The sequence below is a fragment of the Podarcis tiliguerta genome (genome assembly GCF_965153285.1).
Source record: "Podarcis tiliguerta genome assembly, chromosome: 8".
NCBI classification, from domain to species: domain Eukaryota; kingdom Metazoa; phylum Chordata; class Lepidosauria; order Squamata; family Lacertidae; genus Podarcis; species Podarcis tiliguerta.
The window spans coordinates 72,810,535-72,834,186 of record NC_139541.1 but is presented as its reverse complement, the minus strand read 5'-3'; the positions used below and the strand labels follow the sequence as shown (position 1 = coordinate 72,834,186).

The 23,652-nt window shown below is 44.4% G+C and overlaps 2 protein-coding genes across 2 annotated transcripts; one reads left to right on the top strand and one right to left on the bottom strand.

Annotated features, from left to right (window-relative positions):
* Positions 1–1,929: 1,929 nt before the first annotated feature.
* On the top strand, positions 1,930–9,731 carry LOC310684729 (phospholipase A2 inhibitor and Ly6/PLAUR domain-containing protein-like). Its single transcript, XM_083456221.1, has 6 exons — positions 1,930–2,054; positions 2,766–2,858; positions 4,508–4,618; positions 6,226–6,378; positions 8,068–8,211; positions 9,377–9,731. Exons 2-6 carry the CDS (start codon positions 2,810–2,812, stop codon positions 9,517–9,519), a joined length of 600 nt encoding a protein of 199 aa, XP_083312347.1. The 5' UTR covers positions 1,930–2,054; positions 2,766–2,809; the 3' UTR covers positions 9,520–9,731.
* A 789-nt stretch (positions 9,732–10,520) lies between these two features.
* On the bottom strand, positions 10,521–22,933 carry LOC310684730 (phospholipase A2 inhibitor NAI-like). Its single transcript, XM_083456222.1, has 6 exons — positions 22,765–22,933; positions 21,125–21,217; positions 14,980–15,096; positions 13,553–13,705; positions 11,794–11,934; positions 10,521–10,672 (listed from the first exon to the last, which is right to left on the bottom strand). The coding sequence occupies exons 2-6, from the start codon at positions 21,171–21,173 to the stop codon at positions 10,533–10,535; spliced, it is 600 nt and encodes a 199-aa protein (XP_083312348.1). The 5' UTR covers positions 21,174–21,217; positions 22,765–22,933; the 3' UTR covers positions 10,521–10,532.
* Positions 22,934–23,652: the final 719 nt, after the last annotated feature.

The following is a 23,652-nucleotide window of genomic DNA, read 5'->3' as shown; positions in this document are numbered from 1 at the left end:
ACAGAAGACATTCTTTCCTTAGTGATCTTTTGTTGAGCAACTTTTGCCCCTTCTCCCTCTTCAAAAGGGAGTGGGATGCGGGTGGCGCTGTGGGTTAAAGCCTCAGCACCTAGGACTTGCTGATCGAAAGGTCGGCGGTTCAAATCCCCGCGGCGGGGTGCGCTCCCATCGTTCGGTCCCAGCGCCTGCCAACCTAGCAGTTCGAAAGCACCCTCGGGTGCAAGTAGATTAATAGAGACCGCTTACCAGCAGGAAGGTAAACAGCGTTCCGTGTGCTGCGCTGGCTCGCCAGATGCAGCTTGTCACGCTAGCCACGTGACCCGGAAGTGTCTTCGGACAGCACTGGCTCCCGGCCTATAGAGTGAGATGAGCGCACAACCCTAGAGTCTGGCAAGACTGGCCCGTATGGGCAGGGGTACCTTTACCTTTACCTTACCTCTTCAAAAAAGTTATAGATCACTGCCAGTTTTTTATTCTGTGAGTAGATCACAGTCTCTTCGGAGTTGGACGTCCCTGACTAGAGGAACCGATGGCCTGTGTTCTTAAGTTCCCTTCCCTGCTTGAGGCACATGGCCTCTCCCAAGACCTGCAAAGTCTTCCTTCATGAACAACCTTGGAGGGCATGGCTACCAATGCCTACCAGCCACAATGGCTATGTTCTACCTCCCCTGTCAGAGGTGATATGCCTCTGAGGGTCAATTGCTGGGAATTGCAGGAAGGCAGAGAAGAGAATGGGATGCTTGACCTGCCTGGCCATTACTGACCTTAACCAGCAGGTTCATCTAATGTTCTAACTATTTAAAAAGAAAATCAGAAGAGGAAGTAAGATACTTGAAAACAAATCTATTTTTGTTGAGGACAACCAGTGCTGACCCTGCATCTGGATGAGGTCTATTTAAATTGGCAAAAAAATAAATAAAAAATGCCCTTACATAATTCATTTCCCTATTCTCTCTCATTGCGCAACACTGAAGCTCCTATCCGAGTCATGAGGTGGGTTAAAAAAATATGGTCTGAAAACACTGAAGTCTATAGCAGAAAACACAGAAACCCAAATGGCCCCCATACCCTGAAAGAAGTCTCGACACAATTTATTGGATAGGAGGAAAGGTTCCATTTATTGAAATATAACAAAATTAGGTAAAGGTAAAGGGACCCCTGTCCATTAGGTCCAGTAGCGGATGACTCTGGGGTTGCGGTGCTCATCTCGCTTTATTGGCCGAGGGAGCCGGCGTACAGCTTCCGGGTCATGTGGCCAGCATGACTAAGCCACTTCTGGCGAACCAGAGCAGCGCACAGAAACGTTGCTTACCTTCCCACCGGAGCAGTACCTATTTATCTACTTGCACTTTGACATGCTTTCGAACTGCTAGGTTGGCAGGAGCAGGGACCGAGCAATGGGAGCTCACCCCGTCGCGGGGATTCGAACCGCCGAACTTCTGATCAGCAAGTCCTAGGCTCTGTGGTTTAACCCACAGTGCCACCTGCGTCCCAATTAAGGAGTTCAGTAAATAATTAAAAGCAAGCAGAAGTGCATAATATTGTGGAACAAGGCTTTGCAAAAAAAATGTGTGTTAAGCAAATACAAACGTGTATTTGGGGAGAAATTTGCACTAAAATGTTGATATAGATTCATAAGGACTTCTTTTTTAAAAAAAAAAGAGCTGAAAAATTAGAAAACTGACCTTTAGAATGAAAAAAAAAGAAAAGAAGAGATACTGAAATTGGCCGATGCATCCACTGCTACCTGTAGCTTAGATGGCTTTCAGAAGCAAGTTTACTTCATATGCTGAATGGGTAAAGGAAGGATTGGGCTACAAGTTTTTTTAATTGATTCTCAGCACTACCAAAATAGGGAAATGAAAGGACACTGGCCCAGAAACTGAAGGAATGGGATTCAGAAATCTGTAATAGTAGGAGGAGCTGAGGAAATACATCCTCAAATTCTTGTTTATAAAGAGAGCAACTAATGAAAACAGAGAGGAAAACATCCCAAGACTGTCTTTTCTTCCTCTTCCTACAGACACCATCTTGACAACACCTGAGAACTCTTGGTAAGGCCACCATCATCCTCTGATATGTTCCTAGTCCAATCCTTGAACTTAAGCTTACGAAAATTGTATTTAAGCTGGCATCCAAGTAGAATGGAACCTTGGAGTCTGGAGGCCGTATTGAATGTTGGTCCTACTCTGAGTAGACCCATTGAGGTTAATGGGCATGGCAAATGTAGGTTCATCGATTTCAATGTGTCTATGCTTAGTTGAACACAGCCCTAGGTCATCTGCCCAGTTTGATCTAATTTAGCCATGTTCAGGCATTGTAAATATCTAACAGCGAGATCAGGATGCTGGACTAGCTGTGCCTTTGAAACCTGATGTTCTTCTTATGCATTTATGTTACTTCTGTATCTGGTGGAATTTGGATAAATCATGCAGCCTTCTGTGGATTTTCCCCTCTGTAATGAAAGGGACATGCTTTGATATTATTGTTTCTGAATCACATGTGTACCATGACATTCACCAGAGGAGCACAAGGAGGTGCACAATCTCTCCCCACCCCAATTTTCCCCATTCATCAATGCTGTGAGGTAGGTTAGGCTGAGAGAAGGTGACTGTCCCTAGGTCACCTAGCACATTTCATGACAGAGAGCAGATATCATTTTTGAGATTCAGAGATATGTAACTTGAGAATGTGCTCCCCAGCCTGCCCGTCCCCCAAGCTTGTTAAATTTGGAACACTTCACCACCTAACAAATTACATTACAGGGGCAGTTTCTGTCTGAAGCTACTTAGCAGCATTTGGCATCACCATGAAGTTCCTGCTAGGACTCGCCATTGGCTTTCTGCTTGTGACTATAGGTAAGTAGGGATGGGAGAATCTGTCGATTTCAGTTTTCCCCAAGTTCTGAATGTGTCCATTTCAGTTTCTTCCATATTTATGCTTGCATTTTTGCATGCACTCTTTGGAAACTGCATCGCAACCTTTGGAGATGTGCAAATGTTGAAGGACAGCTGTTTCAGTTTGTGTATTGTGATGAATGAAGAAGTCTTGCATTTTTATTTTTTTTATTTAAAGTGATCTGAAGCAAATTTCTTTCCCATCCCTGAAGGTCAGGAACGTTCCCGTTGTCATGCCATCTGTGTAACATTGTTATGGGAACCAGCATAGCTCCTGTGTGATGGGGAAGGGAGAATTTTACATAATGCAGGGGTAGAAACCTGAGGTTCTTCAGCCATGCTGGCCCAGGCTGATAAGAGGCTGAACGACCACACACTCCATCCTAGTACTAGACCCTTTCCCACCAGCTTCCAACCAAGAGGGAGGTCACTGTAGTATTGGAGATGTTGATGCAAGCCCCACAATTGAGTCTGGTCCCCTTCAAAGAGGGGGAAGGACCAGTTCAAACAGGAGATGTTTTATGCAAGTGGAAGGTCATGCTTGGTAGGAACTCAGGAGAGGGCCTTCTCGGTGGCTGTTCCTCCATGTTGCCCTTCCACTGGCAGGTAGCTGGTGAAATGTGGACTGAATGAAGAAACTGTTAGGTGGATTTGTAGCTGGTTGACTGACTGAACCCAAAGAGTGCTCATTAAATGGTTCCTCATCATCCTGGGGAAAAGTGACAGGTGAGGTGCCACAGGGGTCTGTCTTGGGCCCATTGTTGTTTAACATCCTTATAAACAACTTGGATGAAGGAATTGAGGGGATGCTCATCAAATTTGCAGATGACACCAAACTGGGAGAGGTAGCTAATGACGCAGAAGATAGAATCAGGATTCAAAATTTCCTTAGGAGATTGGAGAACTGGGCCCAAACTAGCAAAATGAATTGCAATAGGGACAAATGTAAGGTTCTGTACATAGACAGGAAGAACTAGCTGCATAGGTATAAGATGGGGGACACCTGGCTTACTAGTAGTACACGTGAAAAGGGTCTAGGAGTCTTGGTGGACCACAAGCTTAACACAAATCAGCCGTGTGATACAGCAGCAAAAAATCTAATGTTATTCTAGGCTGCATCAAGTATAGTATCCTGATCAAGGAAAGCAATAGTCCTGCTCTATTCTGTCTCTATTCTGTCAGTCACTGAGGACAGGCTCCCATGGTCACTCTGGAGAAGGCACATGGGAAGAAAACTGAAGAGGAGTTGTTCTGTCCACTCCAAAGCTAAGCATTGGTGCTTCAATTTCAAGAGAATGGTGTGCAAGTTCTGTTACATACAGTGCAACTTCAAGACCACTTAAGTCACTATTAAAAAAAAGATACAGGATCACTCCAAATCATCTGTCCATGGATGTCAGATAAAATAGTACACACAGCTGAAAGGGAACACCTGGAGATCTGCATTGATCCTTGTAATGGGTCCCTAAAATAAAAATTGTTGCATTGTTATAAGATTATTGTATAAACATAGAAGGTTGCACATTCTTAGAAGGGGCGTAAATGTGAGGTTGCACTTCTGAATTTGCTTCTACCCTCTTGAATGGCGTGAACTGTTGGCCCTTTTCCAGGTGCTTCTTTGAAGTGTGAAGTTTGTATGGGCAGTGGCAACAGCTGTTCTGGCCCCATGGAGACCTGTGACAATGACACCTGCGTCATCTCTGTATCTGAAACCACTGTAGGTGAGTGAAACGGACCGCAAATCTGAGCCTGTGAATAGCTTAAGCAACACTATATTTACTCAGCAACAGCAGTACCAAAGGCAGCAAGTCATACGGTTCAATTCCAAAAGCAAATAATATTTCATGTGGCAACTTTTTTTTTTTAATTGTGTGAAGCTTTTATCCCCCTGGCAAGCATTAAGAAAGTAGAACAGATGAATGTCAGGCTAGAGTGAATAATTTCTTTTATGCAAGTGAAAGATGGAAAATAGGAAGTCCTTTTATTTTTCTCTGCTTTTCCTTTCTCCTTTCCCCTTTCTATTCTTTTCTTCTTCTTTCCTCCCTTCTTTTTATCTTATTTCTTCTGTCTCTCCTTTTGTTTTGCTTTCTGTTGGTATCCTCTGCTCTGGGCCATTATTGGGGTCCAAGGATTACCGTATTTTTTGCCCCATAGGGCGCACCGCCCCATAGGACGCACCTAGTTTTTTGGGGGGGAATAAAGGGGGGGGGAATTATTTTATTTTTTCCCCAGCCCCGAGAACAGCCTGCTATCCGCAAGCCTAGGGAGCCCGGTGGGAAGTCGCGCTGGTCTCCCCAGGCTTGCGGAGAGCTGTGCGAAGCCCAGGCGCGCTCTTCAGCGCACCCCAGGCTTCGGAATGCAGGCAGTTTTGCACAACCCTTGGGAGACCGGCGCAACTTCACACTGGTCTCCCGAGGGTTGCGCAGAGCTTCCTGAAGCCTGGAGAGCGAGAGGGGTCGGTGCGCACCGACCCCTCTCACTCTCCAGGCTTCAGCAAAAGCCTGCATTCGCCCCATAGGACGCACACACATTTCCCCTTCATTTTTGGAGGGGAAACAGTGCGTCCTATAGGGTGAAAAATATGGTACTCACACATGAAGGTGGCGGATGGCTGGATGGAAGGACCTTGAGTAAGAGGCAAAGAAGGAAAGACTTCCTCACGTGAGAGACTGGGAGAAGAAAGGAAAGCTCCCCAGTTAGAGCTGGAAGGGTCCACCATTTTCAGTGTGAGAAAAGGATTAAGTACTACCTTTGAGAGAGGACTCTGCATTTTCTTATCTCTTTCTTTCTCTGATGTTGTTTTTTCTTTAGATTAGTTTCTTTAATTGCATTGTATTATGAAAAAGCTTTAATAAAAATATTATAGGGATAAAAAAGAACATAAGCAGAGCACTATCAGATCAGGCCAAAAGACCATCTTATCTAGCACTCTGTTCTCACCATTGCCAACCAAATGCCCATGGAAAGTTTGCAATCAGAACCTCAATGCAGCAACACATTTCTCATTTCTGATTCCTGGCAGCTGGCAGCTGGCTCTCAGAGGCATAGCCACTATGGCTAGCAGTGAATGATAGCCTTATCCTCATCTAACAATGGTTCCTAATCACGATAGCTATATCCCCTATTTTTTGTTTCTTAAATTGTTTTAGCTGTGGTTGTAAGCCCTCTTGAGCTTGGAAATGAGCCTTGTAAATGGTTGTAGTGAATGCATTAAATATAGGAGAATTTTATATCTTCTCTTAAAATTAGAACTGGATTTGGTATTTTCTGGCTAAGGAAACTAGCAGAGGCAAAACCTAACCCTTTATCCTTCATTCCACCCCTGCAGGAGGAATGCAAGCTCAGATAATAGCTAAAAGCTGTGATTCCTCCAAAATCTGCAAAGACAGAACACAACTCCTCAACTTTGGGCGAGGGCAAGAACTAAGGACAGGAATCGCTTGCTGTGTAGGGGATGCCTGCAAAACTGCAACTCCTCAAGGTAAGGCATACTTCACCAGGGCTAGCCCAAGAAATTGTACTTCCTGAGGTGAAGGGTGAGGTGGCCTGGTGAAAATGCACATTGTCTGGTTGTTGTACACATTAAGCACTCAACTTGTGCTACTCTTAACATATGATTGGGATAATAAACAGGGAGGTCAGAGGGAAATGAATGCATTAAGTATAGGTAAAGGTGTTGGCAATTCAGTTAGAGCTGGAACGTATACAAAACAAGCATAATAATCCTTCACAAAGGTGATAAAACTATCAACTTGGTAGTTTGGGGTTAATTAACACCAGTACAGGATAGGAAACAATTGTCTCCATTCAGAACGACGTGAAATGAATTGTGCCTCTTGATGAAGAAGTTTCACAGTGGAGCCTCCCTTTGAAATTGTTCTACACACACGCCCGTTTCTAACATTTAGGGGCATGAATTCAGGCTCATGGTAGTGGTCAGCACTTCAGAGACAGAAGGTAGGAGAACAAACCAAGCCATATATAAGACAATGTGACAGAACAATAACAATGTCACTTTATTTGTACCCTGCCCATCAGACCGGGTTGCCCCAGCCTCTCTGGGTAGCTTCCAACGTATATAAAAACATAATAAAACATTAATTTTTAAAAAACTTCCCTATACGGGGCTGCCTTCAGATGTCTTCTAAAGGTTATTTAGTTCCTCATCTCCTTTACATCTACTGGGAAAGCCCTCTGTCTGGTTCCCTGTAGCTTCATTTCTTGCCGTAAAGGATTCGCCAGGAGGTCCTCAGTGTCTGGGCTGAATGATGGGGCTGGAGATGCTCCTTCAGGTATACAGGGCCAAGGCCATTTAGGGCTTTAAAGGTCATCACCAACACTTTGAATTGTGATCAGAATTCAGAAGGAGAAGATGTAGAAATTTTCCCCTTCCACTTGTGAATAAGGGAGGAATAGGGATTTGCATACTCTCCAGAAATTATGTCTACGCTTTCCAAATGCGAGGTTTGCTTGTGTTCTGCTCTTGCCCTACATTTTCTTGACGCAGGTCCACACTTTCCTAGTCCATGTTTGAGCACTTTCTTTCCCCCGCCTCTTTCCCCAGGAAAACACAATCTTTACTGCTGAATCGGAGCAAACAGCAATTCAGGTTTTCCACTGACTGTCATTTGCTCCAGTTCAGTGGTAAGTATTGTGATTTCCTGGTGAAAGAGGCAGGGGAAAGAAAAGTCTGGAAATCTCAGCCCAGATGCTATGACAGTGATGTAGCTCAGCCTGGTGGCTACCTGTGTCTGTTTCCAGAAGTTGTTGAAAGGACCTTACCTACAATAGACCTGTAGACTCTAAACGGGAGGTCTGAGGGTTCTCTGTGGTTTTTTGCCTGGAACCCTCCGGCTCTGAGGAACGGGCATCTCAAATGCCTCTGGGCTGGGGAGATGCTGACAATATGGATTCCTCATGCACTGGGGCTTCTGGGAAAGTGGTACCATCAGCAGTTGATGAGGATATTAATTCCTTTGCCTGTTCTGCCACCTTCTCAGAATCTATCATGCCATGTCCTTGACATTTGGGGTGTGGGTGTGTGACCCAGGACTATTACAACTTCCTAGTAAAATAGAGGACTGCTAGTTCAAAACTGTGTTCTCCTCTGCATCAGTTTCCTTGCTTTCTTTGTTCTCCCAACCAATGGGCTTTCACTAATTGGTTTCAGTGCCTCCACGCATCAACCAACCCAATGGGAAGCAGTGCCCAGCCTGCTTTTCTTTGCTTTCCGGTGTTTGCGATCCCAATGAGACGGTGGACTGCGTTGGACCACAGAACGACTGTCTTGAAATGGATGTGACAGTTTCTTATGGTAATTCCAATTTCACATACACAATGTACCGTTGAAGGAGAGTCAATGTCCTATGTCTATTCTCTTCAGGCAAACTGAAATGCAGGTTGAAAAGCAACTGACGGAATCAGTTGCATGTACATAAAAATATGCATAAAATACCTTGGTGGAGTCAGCACTACATGGTGCTACATAGCCCTCTGAACAGTTTGCCACTGATTTCTGCCCCTCCAAAACATTTATCTGTCCTATTCAGTGAGCTCATGCCACCTACACTCTCTGAGACTAAAGAAGCCATAGAATCATAGAACTGTAGAGTTGGAAGGGACCACGAGGGTCATCTAGTCCAACCCCACTGGAATGCAGGAATCTTTTACCCAATGTGGGGCTCAAACCCACAACCCTGAGGTCAAGAGTCTCATTCTCTACCCACTGAGATATCCTTCCTTACTTATTAGGTTACTGGACTGAATTACTCATTAGGTTAAGTAAATTATAGAGCAAAGACTCAGTGGATATAGACATCTCTTCTTGTAATATATGTAAAATACATGAGAATTGGAAGGGGGTGTCAGGGGTCCTTCAGCAACTGACTTGGCATGTTGTTGTTGTTAGAATTTATATACTGCCCTATACCTAGAGGTCTCAGGAGAGTTCACAGAATACATTTTTATATAGAATACACTTTATAAAGATGTATTTTCACCATAAAGATGCAGAAGACCCACTTGGTTTCAGAAAATGGCTAGATGGGGGTCACATAGTCTAAAGCCAGCTACATTGCTAAGTTTATATAGACTTACTTTGGTTTTGTTTTTGCACTGTTATGCTGCAATGCTGTAAATACATCTGGGAACAATCCCCACTGAACTCAATAAGGCTTTCTTCTGAGCAGACATGTATAGGATTGCTGTTAATAGACTCATTAATTAGCCTTTGCTACGCATCAATAACAGCAATATCAGGTAACAGATTCCAGAGGTGTGGTTGTGCTAGTCTGTTGCAACTGAGGTCAAGTGGCTGTGAAACATAAGAGATAGGAAGAGAGCCTGTGATTCTATAGGCCAAATCACATCTGCAAATTCTTATAGTGCAAAGGATGGAAAATGTCTTGGGACTTGGGCAGAGAGGGCAGTTGTTCGTGGAATCCAGGACTCATCAAATACATCTTGTCTCCCATATCCAGGAACTGTCATCGTCAAGGTTGTTCAGAAGGGCTGTGCCACTAAGGGGTTTTGTGATGGCTTAAAACTAGGCGAAACCACCGTATCTGGCTTTTACTCTCACGTCACAAAAGCTGAATGCGTGCCAGCCTCACGGCCAAAATGATGACTTCATCAGCTGCCTTCTCAGGATTTGGGGGCTTCTGCCACTGAAGAACCTATTCTGATGCACCTGTGTGCTGCTGCGTGAGGGGGGACTCTGCTTAAACACCTCTGTATCACTTATCTGCAACTTCATCCAAAAATGATTTCTACCTCCCAGGGGTAGAATGATGCCCTCTTTGAGTGAAACAAATAAATCATAAATTGCATGAAAAATGTCCCCTTGTTCTGCTAGAGCAGAGATGGGAAATCCTCTGGCCCATCTGTCAGTCACTTGACATCATTATGCTTTTTTATATAGATAAATGTTTTTCAAAGGAAAATAAAAAAAAGAATTATATAAATTTTTCCAATTAACATTCAGTTCATATTCGACTTCCCCTCTCCCCATCCATGGTTTCCCCACATTTTCTAATATCGTGGCATATTATAGTTCTTCTATACATTATGTCCTCCAAAGCATTCTCAGACATGTATTTTACTGCTGTTCTTACACCAAACCTACTTGCGTTTTAGCTTGTTTACATTTAAATAATAATCTGCAAACATTTTCCAATCCTCCTTAAACACAGTATCATATTGATCTCCAATTTTACTACTTAGACTTGCTAATTCAGCATATTCCGTGAGTTTCAACTGCCAATCGTTTTCAGTGGGCACTGTCTCATCTTGCCATTTTTGCTCATATATTATCCTCGCCGCAGTTGTCGCATATAAAAATAAGTTCATATGGGGGGTTTTTTGTATGTCTGTCCCAGTTATCCCTAAAAGAAAAGCCTCTGGGTTTTTCTGGGGGGGGGGGGTCTCGTTGAATTTTATTATTATTATTTTAGCTCATTATAAATCATTCCCCAGAAACCCTTGGCTACTCTACACCTCCACCACATATGGTAAAATGTGCCTTCTGTTTCTTTACATTTCCAGCAAATTTTGAATTTGATTTATACATCTTTGCCAATTTGTTTAGTGTTAGGTACCACCTAAAAATCATTTTCATGTAGTTTTTTCATGATTCATTCAAGCTGAAATGGGAGCTGGTTTGCACTCAGCTTTCGTAATATCAGTATAAACCCCTGCAGTAGCCGATTTGCCCACTTTCGCAGCACAGGCGGGTTGGGAAGCACAGCCATTCATGATGACGTTGAAGGTGAATTTACCTGGAAACAAAAAGTTCAGGGTCAGGAGAAAGAGCTAGACAGAGAGCAGGAGAGAGAAGTAACCCGGCCTCACAATGGTAGCTATTCCCTATCCATGTCAACAGAGGCCTTGTTCAAAACCCAGTAGACTAGATATACAAGGGAATTTATCCTAAACCAGCCAAGGGATGGAAGAGTAGAAAACACCAGCCCAGGATCTGAGAGTCCGTGGCCCTCCAGGTGTTGCTGGACCCCAACTTTCATTAGCCCCAGCAAACATGGGCAATGGTCAGGGATGATGGGAAGTGTGGTCCAACCTTGTGGACAAAATAAGAAGAAGTAGTGTGCTTAGTTAAACTATGGAATTTGTTCCCACAAGAGGCTGTGACGGCCCACAAATTGGATGGCTTCAAAAGAGGAATAGACAAATTCGTGGAGGACAAGGCTATATGCGGTGACTAGCCACAAAGGCTATGTTCTACCTTTGAAAACCGCTTGCTGGGAATCAGGGAGAGTGCTGTTCTCCTTATGTCCCTCTTGTGGGCTTCCCATAGGCATCTGGTTGGCTACTGTGAGAACAGCATGCTGGAGTAGATGAGCATTTGGCCTGATTCAACAGTGCCTCAACTTATATGTTCACCAAGAGGTACACAAGATCCCCAGAAATTTGGGGTGAGCAGATGAACTATTTCCACTCCATGTCTGTTTCATGGCATGGAATAGTCACTTTTAATAAGGTCATTGCCTTTCCTTTTGACTTCACTGTTTGCATTTCCAGCCCGCTCCAACTGCAGATATGTGTAGTTGCAACGAAAGATAACACATCGGGCATCTAATGAAGAGGACTGTGGTCCATGCAAGCTGATGCCATAACAAATTTGTCAGGGTTGAAGGTGCCATAAGGGCCTTTGTTGCTTTTCGTAGCTGACCTCAAATAACTGACTTAGAATCATAGAGTTGGAAGAGACCAGAAGGGTCATTCCCTGCAATGCAGGAATCTTATGCCCAACATGGGGCTTGAACCAACAACCCTGAGATTAAGAGTCTTATGCTTTACGGACAGAGGTAGCAGGTAACCATTGAAGCAGTTTGACCAGGGGCTCCAGCTAATCTCCACCCGCAGACCTGCAATTCAGAATTACCATATGTGACTTTCTCCTCCAATTCAAGGCAGTAGTCCTCGGTTCCAATGCAATCCACAGTCTCTGTTTCACAACCACCGGGTAACAAAGAGTAGCAGCCTGGGCATTGCTTGCCATTAGGTTTGTTCAATGCTGGTGGCACTGAAACCATATAGAGAGGGAAATGGTAAATGGTCAGCTTGTTAGGCAAAGCAAAGTTGGCAGCTGACACAATTCAGCTACTCCCTCTGTTCCCCACCCCAGGCAGCACACATGTGTGGATGCTTCCAATTCTCACCATCTAATTTTCTTGCTGGATTTTAAAGTTACGAACGTAGGAAGTTACAAACACAGGAAGTTACAAACATATGGGGCTGCCCATGAAGACAATCAGAAAACGTCTATAAGTACTATTGGGAATCTGAATACGTGCAGCTACTCACACAGAGTCAATTAAGGTTTGGCCAACAGCCAAGGCAATGTGATGGATTAAGTCTGCCTGGTGATGCAGAGGCATGGAGACAGCTCTATGATTGGTCAAGCTCTCTCACAGGAATAATGATTAATGGCATACTGACTGGAATGTGTTAGTATGAGTTTCAGTTGAGAGTCGTGTATGAGAGAGTTAGTCAAAGATCCGTGTTCTGTTCTGTTCCTGTAAATAGTCCACTGTATATAATAAACAACTATAACTACAAGTTCCTGGTTCCTGCTTCGTCCATCCTATCTGCAGCCAAGTTGCCAATTGCTTTCGTGAACTCTGCATTTACTCTGCTAGGTCTGGCTAAGGCCCTGCAACTAGTCAGAAAGTTGCGAAACACCAATAGGTTTTGCCAGTAAGTACTGGCTATGGTGACTGTAAAACGAAGAGATCAAAATGATGAACTTCCTATGGAAAACTGGAGGCTTTTTTTGGGGGGGGGGGGGAGATCTGACGAAGTATTATAATGGTATGAAGTCGCAAGCAGGATTCAAGATACGAGTGGCAGAAAAAATAAAACAAAAAAAGATTAAATGGTATTGGGGGCGGGTTGGTAACAAGTATAAGGCAGCAACCAAGAATAGAAACAAAAACATCAGGAACGGAAGGACGTGAGGTTAAAAAGAAAAGTCTAAGAGAATGGCATGTTGCCTGTGAAGTAGATTTGTTAAAATCTTTGAAAACTTAATAAAAATCAATTAAAAACAAAAGTATTGAATATGGCTTCCAGAATTCTGATGGTGCAGCCCTGTGCAGAAATATTGTGAATTTTAAAAGAGTTTTATTAGCTGCTTGTTTTTCCCCCAACATAACACATAAACACGGAAGACCATAGGAAGCTATGTTAAACTGAAGCAGGCTATTGGTCTATCTAGCTTCATAATGTCTGTATTTGCCAATCAGTGGCTTTCCAGGGTTTCAGGCAGGAGACATTCCCAAACTTACCTGGGAATGTCAGGGATCAAACCTGGAACCTTCTGCATGCAAAGCAATTGCTCTACTTCTGAGATACATCTCCAGACAACATAGGAGCATAGGTCACGCCCCCTCCCCAAAATGCGCATGCGGCCACACATCCCCAGCCCCACACTACACCACTGGGCCACGTGGGCACTGATAGCTTCCCTCTGTGGACAACACCATAAGTCTTGCCATAATTATTTTTAATTATTTGGCCCACAGCAGGGTAGGGGAGATAAGAATATGGCCCACTGGTCACGTCCAGTTCCCCACATCTGTTTAAAAGGGACAGAAGAACTTTCTAGGTTGTATGATCACTGGCAACTCACGGATACTTACGATGAGGAGATACTGCCCTGCAAGCATCTCCCACGCAACAGGTGATGTGGGACCGAATGTATTTCCCCTGCCCAAAATTCATGTACGTTGGGGGGCTGTTGCAGACACTTGAGGATGCACAGCTCTTTGAGACAGTCTGTGTTGTCGCTTCACCTGCACAGGAAGAAAAATGGGATTTGCTTAGAAAGCTGCAGACACCAACTACTCTCACCCTATACCTGTGCAAATTAGCTTTGTATAGCTGGGTCGAAATTCCTCGGGGGGGGGGGAATCGTCTGGGTTGTTCCTACGGGTGTTTCTGCAGCACAGGATCCTCCAGATTCAAAGCTTATCGGCACAGTTCTTGTTCTTGTTCTTCTTTCATTATATGAATATTGGTTCCTCAATTTTTGCACATGTGCACACACTCAAGACTGCTGCCCCTGCTTGATCTGCTCATCAACCTCACCTACCTCTTTGATAACCACCTGTCAGGGACTGGGCAGAGGAGGAGGAATGATGGAGACCACATCTCCATCCTGATCCTTCCAGGGAGGAGAAAAAGACAGTCTAGATTTACAACAGTGGTTTGCAGTGGTCATAGCTCAGAGGCAGATGTAGGGGAAAGTTGAGAAATAATGGGGAAGGAGGGCAGGCAGAGCCAAAGCAGCAGCTGGCTGACATATTGTCACTAGAAAGCATTCCAGACCCACCATCTCCCAGAACCCAGCGAGCCTTAAAAGTAGGAGAGTAAAGAGCTCAAAGACAGAGGGCGCTTAGCAGCACCCATAGAGGGGACGAATAAGGAAGTGGGAGAGACATGGGGTGGAGATTCACTTGGGACAATGCCATTATACAAGATGCTGGATTCTACAGCCTCTCTCTGTAAAGTTTGAAATAAAAAAGGACTGAAAGAAACTTTTCCTTGTATTTATACTTTCCTGGGCAACCAGCCAGGGGCTGCTGACAGCAACTTGACAACACCCTTCCGCCACACTTGACTAAACCCTTTTCCATTTTCACCCCACCCATGCCTATCTGCCCCACAACTCACTCCAAGTCCCTCCCCTCCCAGCTTGCCTTGTCCCTCTTCCTCCCCTCCCAGCAAACTGCAGTGTGACAACAGCCTTATATTTTTATGTATATAGGGATACACAAACACAAGCATCCCTTCTCTTTCTCTTGCCAACTACTAGCTGTTAGGAGTCATGCTAGTTGAGTGCTCTGTCCCTGGCTCTTTCATGCCAAAGGCATGAGGCTGATTGCTGTCAAACTCTTGTTCTGAATGAGCAAAGTAAGTCCTCGCTTTGCTGTATGTGTGCAAAGCTCTTGCTTCTCATTTGAGCTGTAGGCTTAGTAGAGGCTGTAGAGATCTGGGAGCACAACTTCCCCTGCCCACCCTCACTGCAAGGAAGCATTTCCGGACTTGTCTGTCTCAGACGACCAACCTAATGAGGTTTCCGTGTAGGCAATGGCACAGGTGTCTTGGCCAGCGTCACAGTTCTCCATCCTGCCGGCACAGCTGCTGCCGAGGCCACTGCAGACTTCACATTCCAGAGAAGTGCCTGGTGGAGGAAAAGCGACACAGTGTCATATCCATTTGCACGGGTCTGCCATGCCTCTGCATTACTTCCTTCAGCAACATGAACCTTCATGCATTCACAAGGCAAGGTGTGACCACAGGTGTGGGGCAGACTATCACCAGCACATAACTCCGGCGCTGAAAAGTAAGCAGGGGCTGTCCATATGCTAGTGTCTGGAGGCGGTTGGAGGATGGATGGCGGCAAACAGATTGAGATTGAATCCTGACAAGACAGAAGTACTGTTTCTGGGAGACAGGAGGTGGGCAGGTGTGGAGGATTCCCTGGTCCTGAATGGGGTAACTGTGTCCCTGAAGGACCAGGTGCACAGCCTGGGAGTCATTTTGGACTCACAGCTGTCCATGGAGGCACAGGTTAAATCCGTGTCCAGGGCAGCTGTGTACTAGCTCCATCTGGTACGTAGGCTGAGACCCTATCTGCCCGCGGACCGCCTCGCCAGAGTGGTGCATGCTCTGGTTATCTCCCACTTGGACTACTGCAATGCACTCTACGTGGGGCTACCTTTGAAGGTGACCCGGAAACTACAACTAATCCAGAATGCAACAGCCAGACAGGTGACTGGGAGCGGCCGCCAAGGCCATATAACACCGGTCTTGAAAGACCTACATTGGCTCCCAGTACGTTTCTGAGCACAATTCAAAGTGTTGGTGCTGACCTTTAAAGCCCTAAATGGCCTCGGTCCAGTATACCTGAAGGAGTGTCTCCACCCCCATCGTTCTACCTGGACACTGAGGTCCAGCACCGAGGGCCTTCTGGCGGTTCCCTCACTGCGAGAAGCCAAGTTACAGGGAACCAGGCAGAGGGCCTTCTCGGTAGTGGCGTCCTCCCTGTGGAACGCCCTCCCACCAGATGTCAAAGAGAACAACAACTACCAGACTTTTAGAAGACATCTGAAGGCAGCCCTGTTTAGGGAAGCTTTTAATGTTTGATGTATCACAGTATTTTAATATTCTTTTGGAAGCCACCCAGAGTGGCTGGGGAAACCCAGCCAGATGGGCGGGGTATAAATAAATTATTATTATTATTATTATTATTATTATTATTATTATTATTAGGTCAGCTTCAAGGTTATTGTGTTCCTTTACAAGCACCGTAACAATTTGGGACTAGGGCAGTGAAGGCCAAACTTGGCCCTCCAGCTGTTTTGGGACTACAATTCCCATCCTCCCTAACCACTGGTCCTGTTAGCTGGGGATGGTGGGAGTTGTACTTCCAAAACAACTGGATGGCCAAGTTTGGCCATCACTGGTCTAGGGACTCAGCTACATTAGTGAAAAAACAATGCTTTGAATGCAATATGAACATGCAACACCAGATGGCACCAGAGAGCAAACAAATTTTCTATTCCATTTTTACATAGGGTTTTTTTCTTTTGTTTTGTTACATCAATTTAATTTCTAACTTATTTATAGTGGGTTTTTCCCTTGTGTAGATCCACCCCAGGAGACCTCAAGGACTGCCTAATTCCCCATATTCCTGCCTGATCACTTAAATCTTCAGGGGAGGCACTGTTAGTGGTTTCCTATGGCTCATATGCATGGCTCAGATCCACCAGGAACCGAGGACCGGATGTCAAGGACCTAGAAAGAAGATTCCACCTAAACATTAGGAAGAACTTCCTGACAGTAAGAGCTGTTCGACAGTGGAATTTGCTGCCAAGGAGTGTGGTGGAGTCTCCTTCTTTGGAGGTCTTTAAGCAGAGGCTTGACAACCATATGTCAGGAGTGCTCTGATGGTGTTTCCTGCTTGGCAGGGGCTTGGACTCGATGGCCCTTGTGGTCTCTTCCAACTCTATGATTCTATGATTCTATGATTCTAATTTTATGGAAATACCTTCAGCTGAGGTCAGAGAGGCTCTCTCCCTGCTGAACTTCTGGTGCCTATTGAAAACTTGTTGTTGTTGTTACAGCAGGTTTTTTAGTTGAAGTTTGACCTTCTAGTTTAAACTGATTTTTATTTTTATTGTTTGTATTGCATCTTTTTAAACAGCTTAGAGATTATTGCAGCTTAAGCAGTATACAAACTGTTTCAATAAATAAATAAAAAACAATGTACCAAAAATGATAAACAGTTAAAGTTCTGTGGCTTCCAACCCAGAATCTTAGGGAACGTAGTTTGGTGGGGTTGCTGAGAATTATTTCTCTTAGAAAGCTAACTCCCATTGCAGAACTGCAGTTCCCATACTCTCTAGCAAAAGGGATGGACTACAGATTCAGAATGGAATGTGATGTCAGCATAGGGATTGGGGAGACAACCAATTCAGTTCACATTTCAAAACGGACCTGCCTAATTGGCCCTTTCTGAAACGACTTGTGAACTGAAACATCGCCATCTGCTGAAATCTGCACTTGTCTGAATTTTGCAATGCAGCTTTCTGGCCAAGTACTGAGTGTAAAGGTGCACATTAAGTGTGTGTTAAAAATGCACTCCCCTTCATGGATCACTGCCTTGCCGTGGCGAAGGGGCTTGAAGAACTCAGGGAAGCTATGAACTATGCCGAGCAGGGCACCCAAGATGAACAGGTCATAGTGGAGAGTTTTGACCAAACGTGATCCACCTGGAGCAGGAATCGGCAAGCCACTCCAGTATCCCTGCCAAGAAAACTCCATGGACAAAGACAACAGGTATATAAAAGTTATGACGCTGGAAGATGAGCCCCTCAGGTCGGAAGGCGTCCAACATGCTACTGGGGAAGAGCGGAGGACAAGTACAAGTAGATCCAGAGCTGATGAAGCTCTGGGCCAAAGCCGAAAGGACGCTCAGTTGCGGATATGCATGGAAGCGAAAGGAAAGTCCAATGCTGTAAAGAAAAATATTGCATAGGAACCTGGAATGTAAGAACCATGAACCTTGGTAAGTTGGATGTGGTCAAAAATGAGATGGCAAGAATAAACATTGACATCCTGGGCATCAGTGAACTAAAATGGACAGGAATGGGCGAATTCAGTTCGGATGACTATCATATCTACTACTGTGGGCAAGAAACCCGTAAAAGAAATGGAGTGGCCCTCATAGTCAACAAAAGAGTGGCGAAAGCTGTACTGGGATGCAATCTTAAGAATGATAGAATGATCTCGATACGAATCCAAGGCAGACCTTTTAACATCACAGTAATCCAAGTTTATGCACCAACTACTGGTGCTGAAGAAACCGAAATTGACCAATTCTATGAAGACTTACAACACCTTATAGAAGTGACACCAAAGAAGGATGTTCTTCTCATTATAGGGGATTGGAATGCTAAAGTAGGGAATCAAGAGATAAAAGGAACAACTGGCAAATTTGGTCTTGGAATTCAAAACGAAGCAGGGCAAAGGCTAATAGAGTTCTGTCAAGAGAACAAGCTGGTCATCACAAACACACTTTTCCAACAACACAAGAGACGACTCTACACATGGACATCACCAGATGGGCAGCATCGAAATCAGATTGATTATATTCTCTGCAGCCAAAGATGGAGAAGCTCTATACAGTCAGCAAAAACAAGACCTGGAGCTGACTGTGGCTCAGATCATCAGCTTCTTATAGCAAAATTCAAGCTTAAACTGAAGAAAGTAGGAAAAACCACTGGGCCGGTAAGATACAATCTAAACCAAATCCCTTATGAATACACAGTGGAAGTGAGGAACAGGTTTAAGGATTTAGATTTGGTGGACAGAGTGCCTGAAGAACTATGGATGGAGGCTCGAAACATTATACAGGAGGCAGCAACGAAAACCATCCCAATGAAAAGGAAATGCAAGAAAGCAAAGTGGCTGTCCATTGAGGCCTTACAAATAGCGGAGGAGAGAAGGCAAGCAAAATGCGAGGGAGATAGAGAAAGATACAGGAAATTGAATGCAGAATTCCAAAAAATAGCAAGGAGAGACAAGAAGGCCTTCTTAAATGAGCAATGCAAAGAAATAGAGGAAAACAACAGAATGGGAAGAACCAGAGATCTGTTCAAGAAAATTGGAGATATGAAAGGAACATTTCGTTCAAAGATTACCATAATAAAGGACAAAAGTGGTAAGGACCTAACAGAAGCAGAAGACATCAAGAAGAGGTGGCAAGAATACACAGAGGAACTATACCAGAAAGATATGGATGTCTCGTACACCCCAGGTAGTGTGGCTGCTGACCTTGAGCCAGACATCCTGGAGAGTGAAGTCAAATGGGCCTTAGAAAGCATTGCAAATAACAAGGCCAGTGGAAGTGATGGTATTCCAGCTGAACTATTTAAAATTTTAAAAAATGATGCTGTTAAGGTGCTACACTCAATATGCCAGCAAGTTTGGAAAACTCAGCAGTGGCCAGAAGATTGGAGAAGGTCAGTCTACATCCCAATCCCAAAGAAGGGCAGTGCTAAAGAATGCTCCAACTACCGCACAATTGCACTCATTTCACACGCTAGCAAGGTTATGCTTAAAATTCTTCAAGGAAGGCTCAAGCAGTATGTGGACCGAGAACTCCCAGAAGTGCAAGCTGGATTTAGAAGAGGCAGGGGAACCAGAGACCAAATTGCAAACATGCGCTGGATTATGGAGAAAGCTAGAGAGTTCCAGAAAGACATCTACTTCTGCTTCATTGACTATGCAAAAGCCTTTGACTGTGTGGATCACAGCAAACTATGGCAAGTTCTTAAAGAAATGGGAGTGCCTGATCACCTCATCTGTCTCCTGAGAAATCTCTATGTGGGACAAGAAGCTACAGTTAGAACTGGATATGGAACAACTGACTGGTTCAAAATTGGGAAAGGAGTACGACAAGGCTGTATTTTGTCTCCCTGCTTATTTAACTTATATGCAGAATTCATCATGCGAAAGGCTGGGCTGGATGAATCCCTAGCCGGAATTAAGATTGCTGGAAGAAATATCAACAACCTCAGATATGCAGATGACACAACCTTGATGGCAGAAAGTGAGGAGGAATTAAAAAACCTTTTATTGAGGGTGAAAGAGGAGAGCACAAAATATGGTCTGAAGCTCAACATCAAAAAAACGAAGATCATGGCCACTGGTCCCATCACCTCCGGGCAAATAGAAGGGGAGGAAATGGAGGCAGTGGGAGATTTTACTTTCTTGGGCTCCATGATCACTGCAGATGGTGACAGCAGCCACGAAATTAAGAGACGCCTGCTTCTTGGGAGGAAAGCAATGGCAAACCTAGATAGCATTTTAAAAAGTAGAGACATCACCTTGCCAACAAAGGTCCGTATAGTAAAAGCTATGGTTTTCCCAGTAGTGATGTATGGAAGTGAGAGCTGGACCATAAAGAAGGCTGATCGCCGAAGAATTGACGCTTTTGAATTATGGTGCTGGAGGAGACTCTTGAGAGTCCCATGGACTGCAAGAAGATCAAACGCATCCATTCTTAAGGAAATCAGCCCTGAGTGCTCACTGGAAGGACAGATCGTGAAGCTGAGGCTCCAATACTTTGGCCACCTCATGAGAAGAGAAGACTCACTGGAAAAGACCCTGATGTTGGGAAAGATGGAGGGCACAAGGAGAAGAGGACGACAGAGGACGAGATGGCTAGACAGTGTTCTCGAAGCTACAAACATGAATCTGACCAAACTGCGGGTGGCAGTGGAAGACAGAAGTGCCTGGCGTGCTCTGGTCCATGGGGTCACGAAGAGTCGGACACGACTGAACGACTAAACAACAACAACAAAAATGCACTGAAAAGAACATACAAAAATGCATTACAGTAGGGTGATTGCTTTGGAAAAAATGCACATCAAAGCATATTTCATACCAAAATGCTAATGCATATCCTCGAAGACTTATTAAAAATAATTACAATTGCTGGTGGATGTGGAAATGTGTAGAATTCAATTTAAGATGGGAAAAGTGAGAAACTGAGAGGAACCTAAATTGATAGATGTGCCTGTCTGACCCAGTTTAAGTCTGTTTTGGAAAGCTCTTAAGCTATCTGCCAGGGAATGGGAAATAATTTTCTCCTTCCATTGAAGCTACATTTCCCACAGGAGTGCTTACCAGGCACTACTGACCTGTCTGTATTAAAACTGAGAAGAGCAAAAATCCCAGGAGTTCCTGCATGTTGATGGGGAAGGATCACAGAAGAGACAGTAAGACTGGTGTATCTGTAATGATATCAACATTCAATGAACTGTTTATCTAAATATCATGTTTAGCACCTGTGATTCTCCCCCTCCTTTTTTTTAATCCTATTGTACCCACCAATACGGGGACGCGGGTGGCGCTGTGGGTTAAAGCCTCAGTGCCTAGGGCTTGCCGATCGAAAGGTCAGCGGTTCGAATCCCCGCGGCGGGGTGCGCTCCCGTTGTTCGGTCCCAGCACCTGCCAACCTAGCAGTTCGAAAGCACCCCCAGGTGCAAGTAGATAAATAGGGACCGCTTACTAGCGGGAAGGTAAACGGTGTTTCCGTGTGCGGCTCTGGCTCGCCAGAGCAGCGATGTCATGCTGGCCACGTAACCCGGAAGTGTCTTCGGACAGCGCTGGCCCCCGGCCTCTTTGAGTGAGATGGGCGCACAACCCTAGAGTCTGTCAAGACTGGCCCGTACGGGCAGGGGTACCTTTACCTTTACCTACCCACCCACTGCAAGAAGATCAAACCTATCCATTCTTAAGGAAATCAGCCCTGAGTGCTCACTGGAAGGACAAATCTTGAAGCTGAGGCTCCAATACTTTGGCCACCTCATGAGAAGAGAAGACTCCCTGGAAAAGACCCTGATGTTGGGAAAAACTGGGGGCACAAGAAGAACGGGACGACAGAGGACGAGATGGTTGGACAGTATTCTCAAAACTACCAAAATGAATTTGACTAAACTGCGGGAGGCAGTGGAAGACAGGAATGCCTGGAGTGCTCTGGTCCATGGGGTCATGAAGAGTCAGACATGACTAAACAACTAAACAACAACAACCCACCCCAAAATGGTAAAGGCTACAGCTATCATAATGAAATTTCCCAGGTTCCATCCCCTCTGAAGGGGTGGTCATGCCTGCTAATTGCTTTCAGTTCTGACAGAAGATTTTAAAATTTATAGATCAAGGTAGCTCCTGTGTCTGCAAACAAGAGTCACTTTGGCCAAAAGGGGGAGAGGCGTTCTAGCGATGTCTAGATTCCCCATTATAACGAATGGGACAACAGAAATTCGTTTATACAGAATGACTCAGAACCCAGAGCGTATATCAAAGCATAAAAAGCACAGAGTGATTCAAACACCAATCAATTTTTTTTATAAAAAAAAGAGACACAGAGTACAGTGGTACCTTGGTTTAAGAACAGCTTAGTTTATGAACAACTTGGAATAAGAACACTGCAAACCTAGAAGTAGGTATTTTGGTTTGTGAACTTTGCCTTGGAATAAGAACATGTTTCGCTTCCTGTTGAATCTGTTCCATTTGTAAATTGAGTCCCCCGCTGCTATGGGAAAGAACACCTTAGTTTAAGAATGCTTTAGTTTAAGAACGGACTTCCGGAATGGATAAAGTTCACAAACCAAGGTACCACTGTAAATTTCTGTGCCAACTCCTAATATATACCAGCACCTGTTGTACATTGCAAGACAGATACTGGGGTTACTAAATACATTGGAGAGTTTATATGCATAGAGTTGAAGAAGGACTCTAGCTAGAGACAAGGCAGGATAAAGACCAAGGAACTCACCCAAATATCTTGAGCTGCTTTTCCGTTCTGGGGAACAGCTGCTCCGAATTGTAGAATTTGCTTTCTGTTTTTCTCCTGCCTTATCCGTCACTAATATAGGAGTCTTATGTACCATGTTGCTGGAGGGTTTGTTTGTTTTTTATAACGCCCACAGAAATAACACAGGATTGTGGTTTCTCCTCTTTCTCCCACAATCCTTTCCCCATTCTGCAAACAAAAGGAAGCCAGCCAACAGCTTGGCACAACAAGGGCAAACACTGAAGGCAGAGAGGTCACTCTTGTGACTTCTTATCAGCTTTAAAAAGTCAGAGAAGAAGCGAGAAGGAGGAAGTAGATCCTAGAGGTTAAGAGTAGAGCTTCTGACTTTGAGGATCTCCTGTTCTGAATAGGGGTGGGGGTGTGGATGACCCATTAATTATTGCCCCTGCAAGGCCCTCCTTTATACCCCATTCATTGTTGCCTCTGTAATGTCCTCCACATTCTAAATTGCTGTTTGTTATCATTATTATTAAATTTATTCATTTGGTTTTTCAGCTTATAATTTTACAGTCACATATCCAATATACAACATAAAAACTAGATTCCAAGGAATCTCTTGGCCTTCCCTCCTCTTTGTGGGTCCTACTGTCAATCATTTCTTCCTGCATCTTTTATGATAATCCAAATCTTTTATCTCTCCATTGTATCCAAAATTCACCATTAAACTACAAGTGATATTCCAATCCTACTAATGATGTTAACCGTTTACAATGGTCTTTATGATAAGGTATAAATTTCCCCAATTCCTTATTAAAAATTTTGGTCTTCCTGATTTCTGATTCTACCAGTAATTTTTAGCCATTTCAGCATAATCCATCAACTTGATCTGCCATTCTTCTCTGGTAGGTA

What these genes read in the sequence shown, in the direction of transcription:
- LOC310684730 (XM_083456222.1), bottom strand. Translation starts at nt 21,173, where the DNA reads ATGCAGGAACTCCTGGGATTTTTGCTCTTCTCAGTTTTAATACAGACA. An exon ending in CTACACGGAAACCTCATTAG is followed by an intron (nt 13,706 to 14,979) that starts GTTGGTCGTCTG and finishes CTTCCTGTGCAG; the next exon opens with GTGAAGCGACAACACAGACT. An exon ending in GGAGGAGAAAGTCACATATG is followed by an intron (nt 10,673 to 11,793) that starts GTAATTCTGAAT and finishes TTTTGTTTCCAG; the next exon opens with GTAAATTCACCTTCAACGTC.
- LOC310684729 (XM_083456221.1), top strand. Translation starts at nt 2,810, where the DNA reads ATGAAGTTCCTGCTAGGACTCGCCATTGGCTTTCTGCTTGTGACTATA. An exon ending in TGTATCTGAAACCACTGTAG is followed by an intron (nt 4,619 to 6,225) that starts GTGAGTGAAACG and finishes CCACCCCTGCAG; the next exon opens with GAGGAATGCAAGCTCAGATA. An exon ending in GGATGTGACAGTTTCTTATG is followed by an intron (nt 8,212 to 9,376) that starts GTAATTCCAATT and finishes TCCCATATCCAG; the next exon opens with GAACTGTCATCGTCAAGGTT.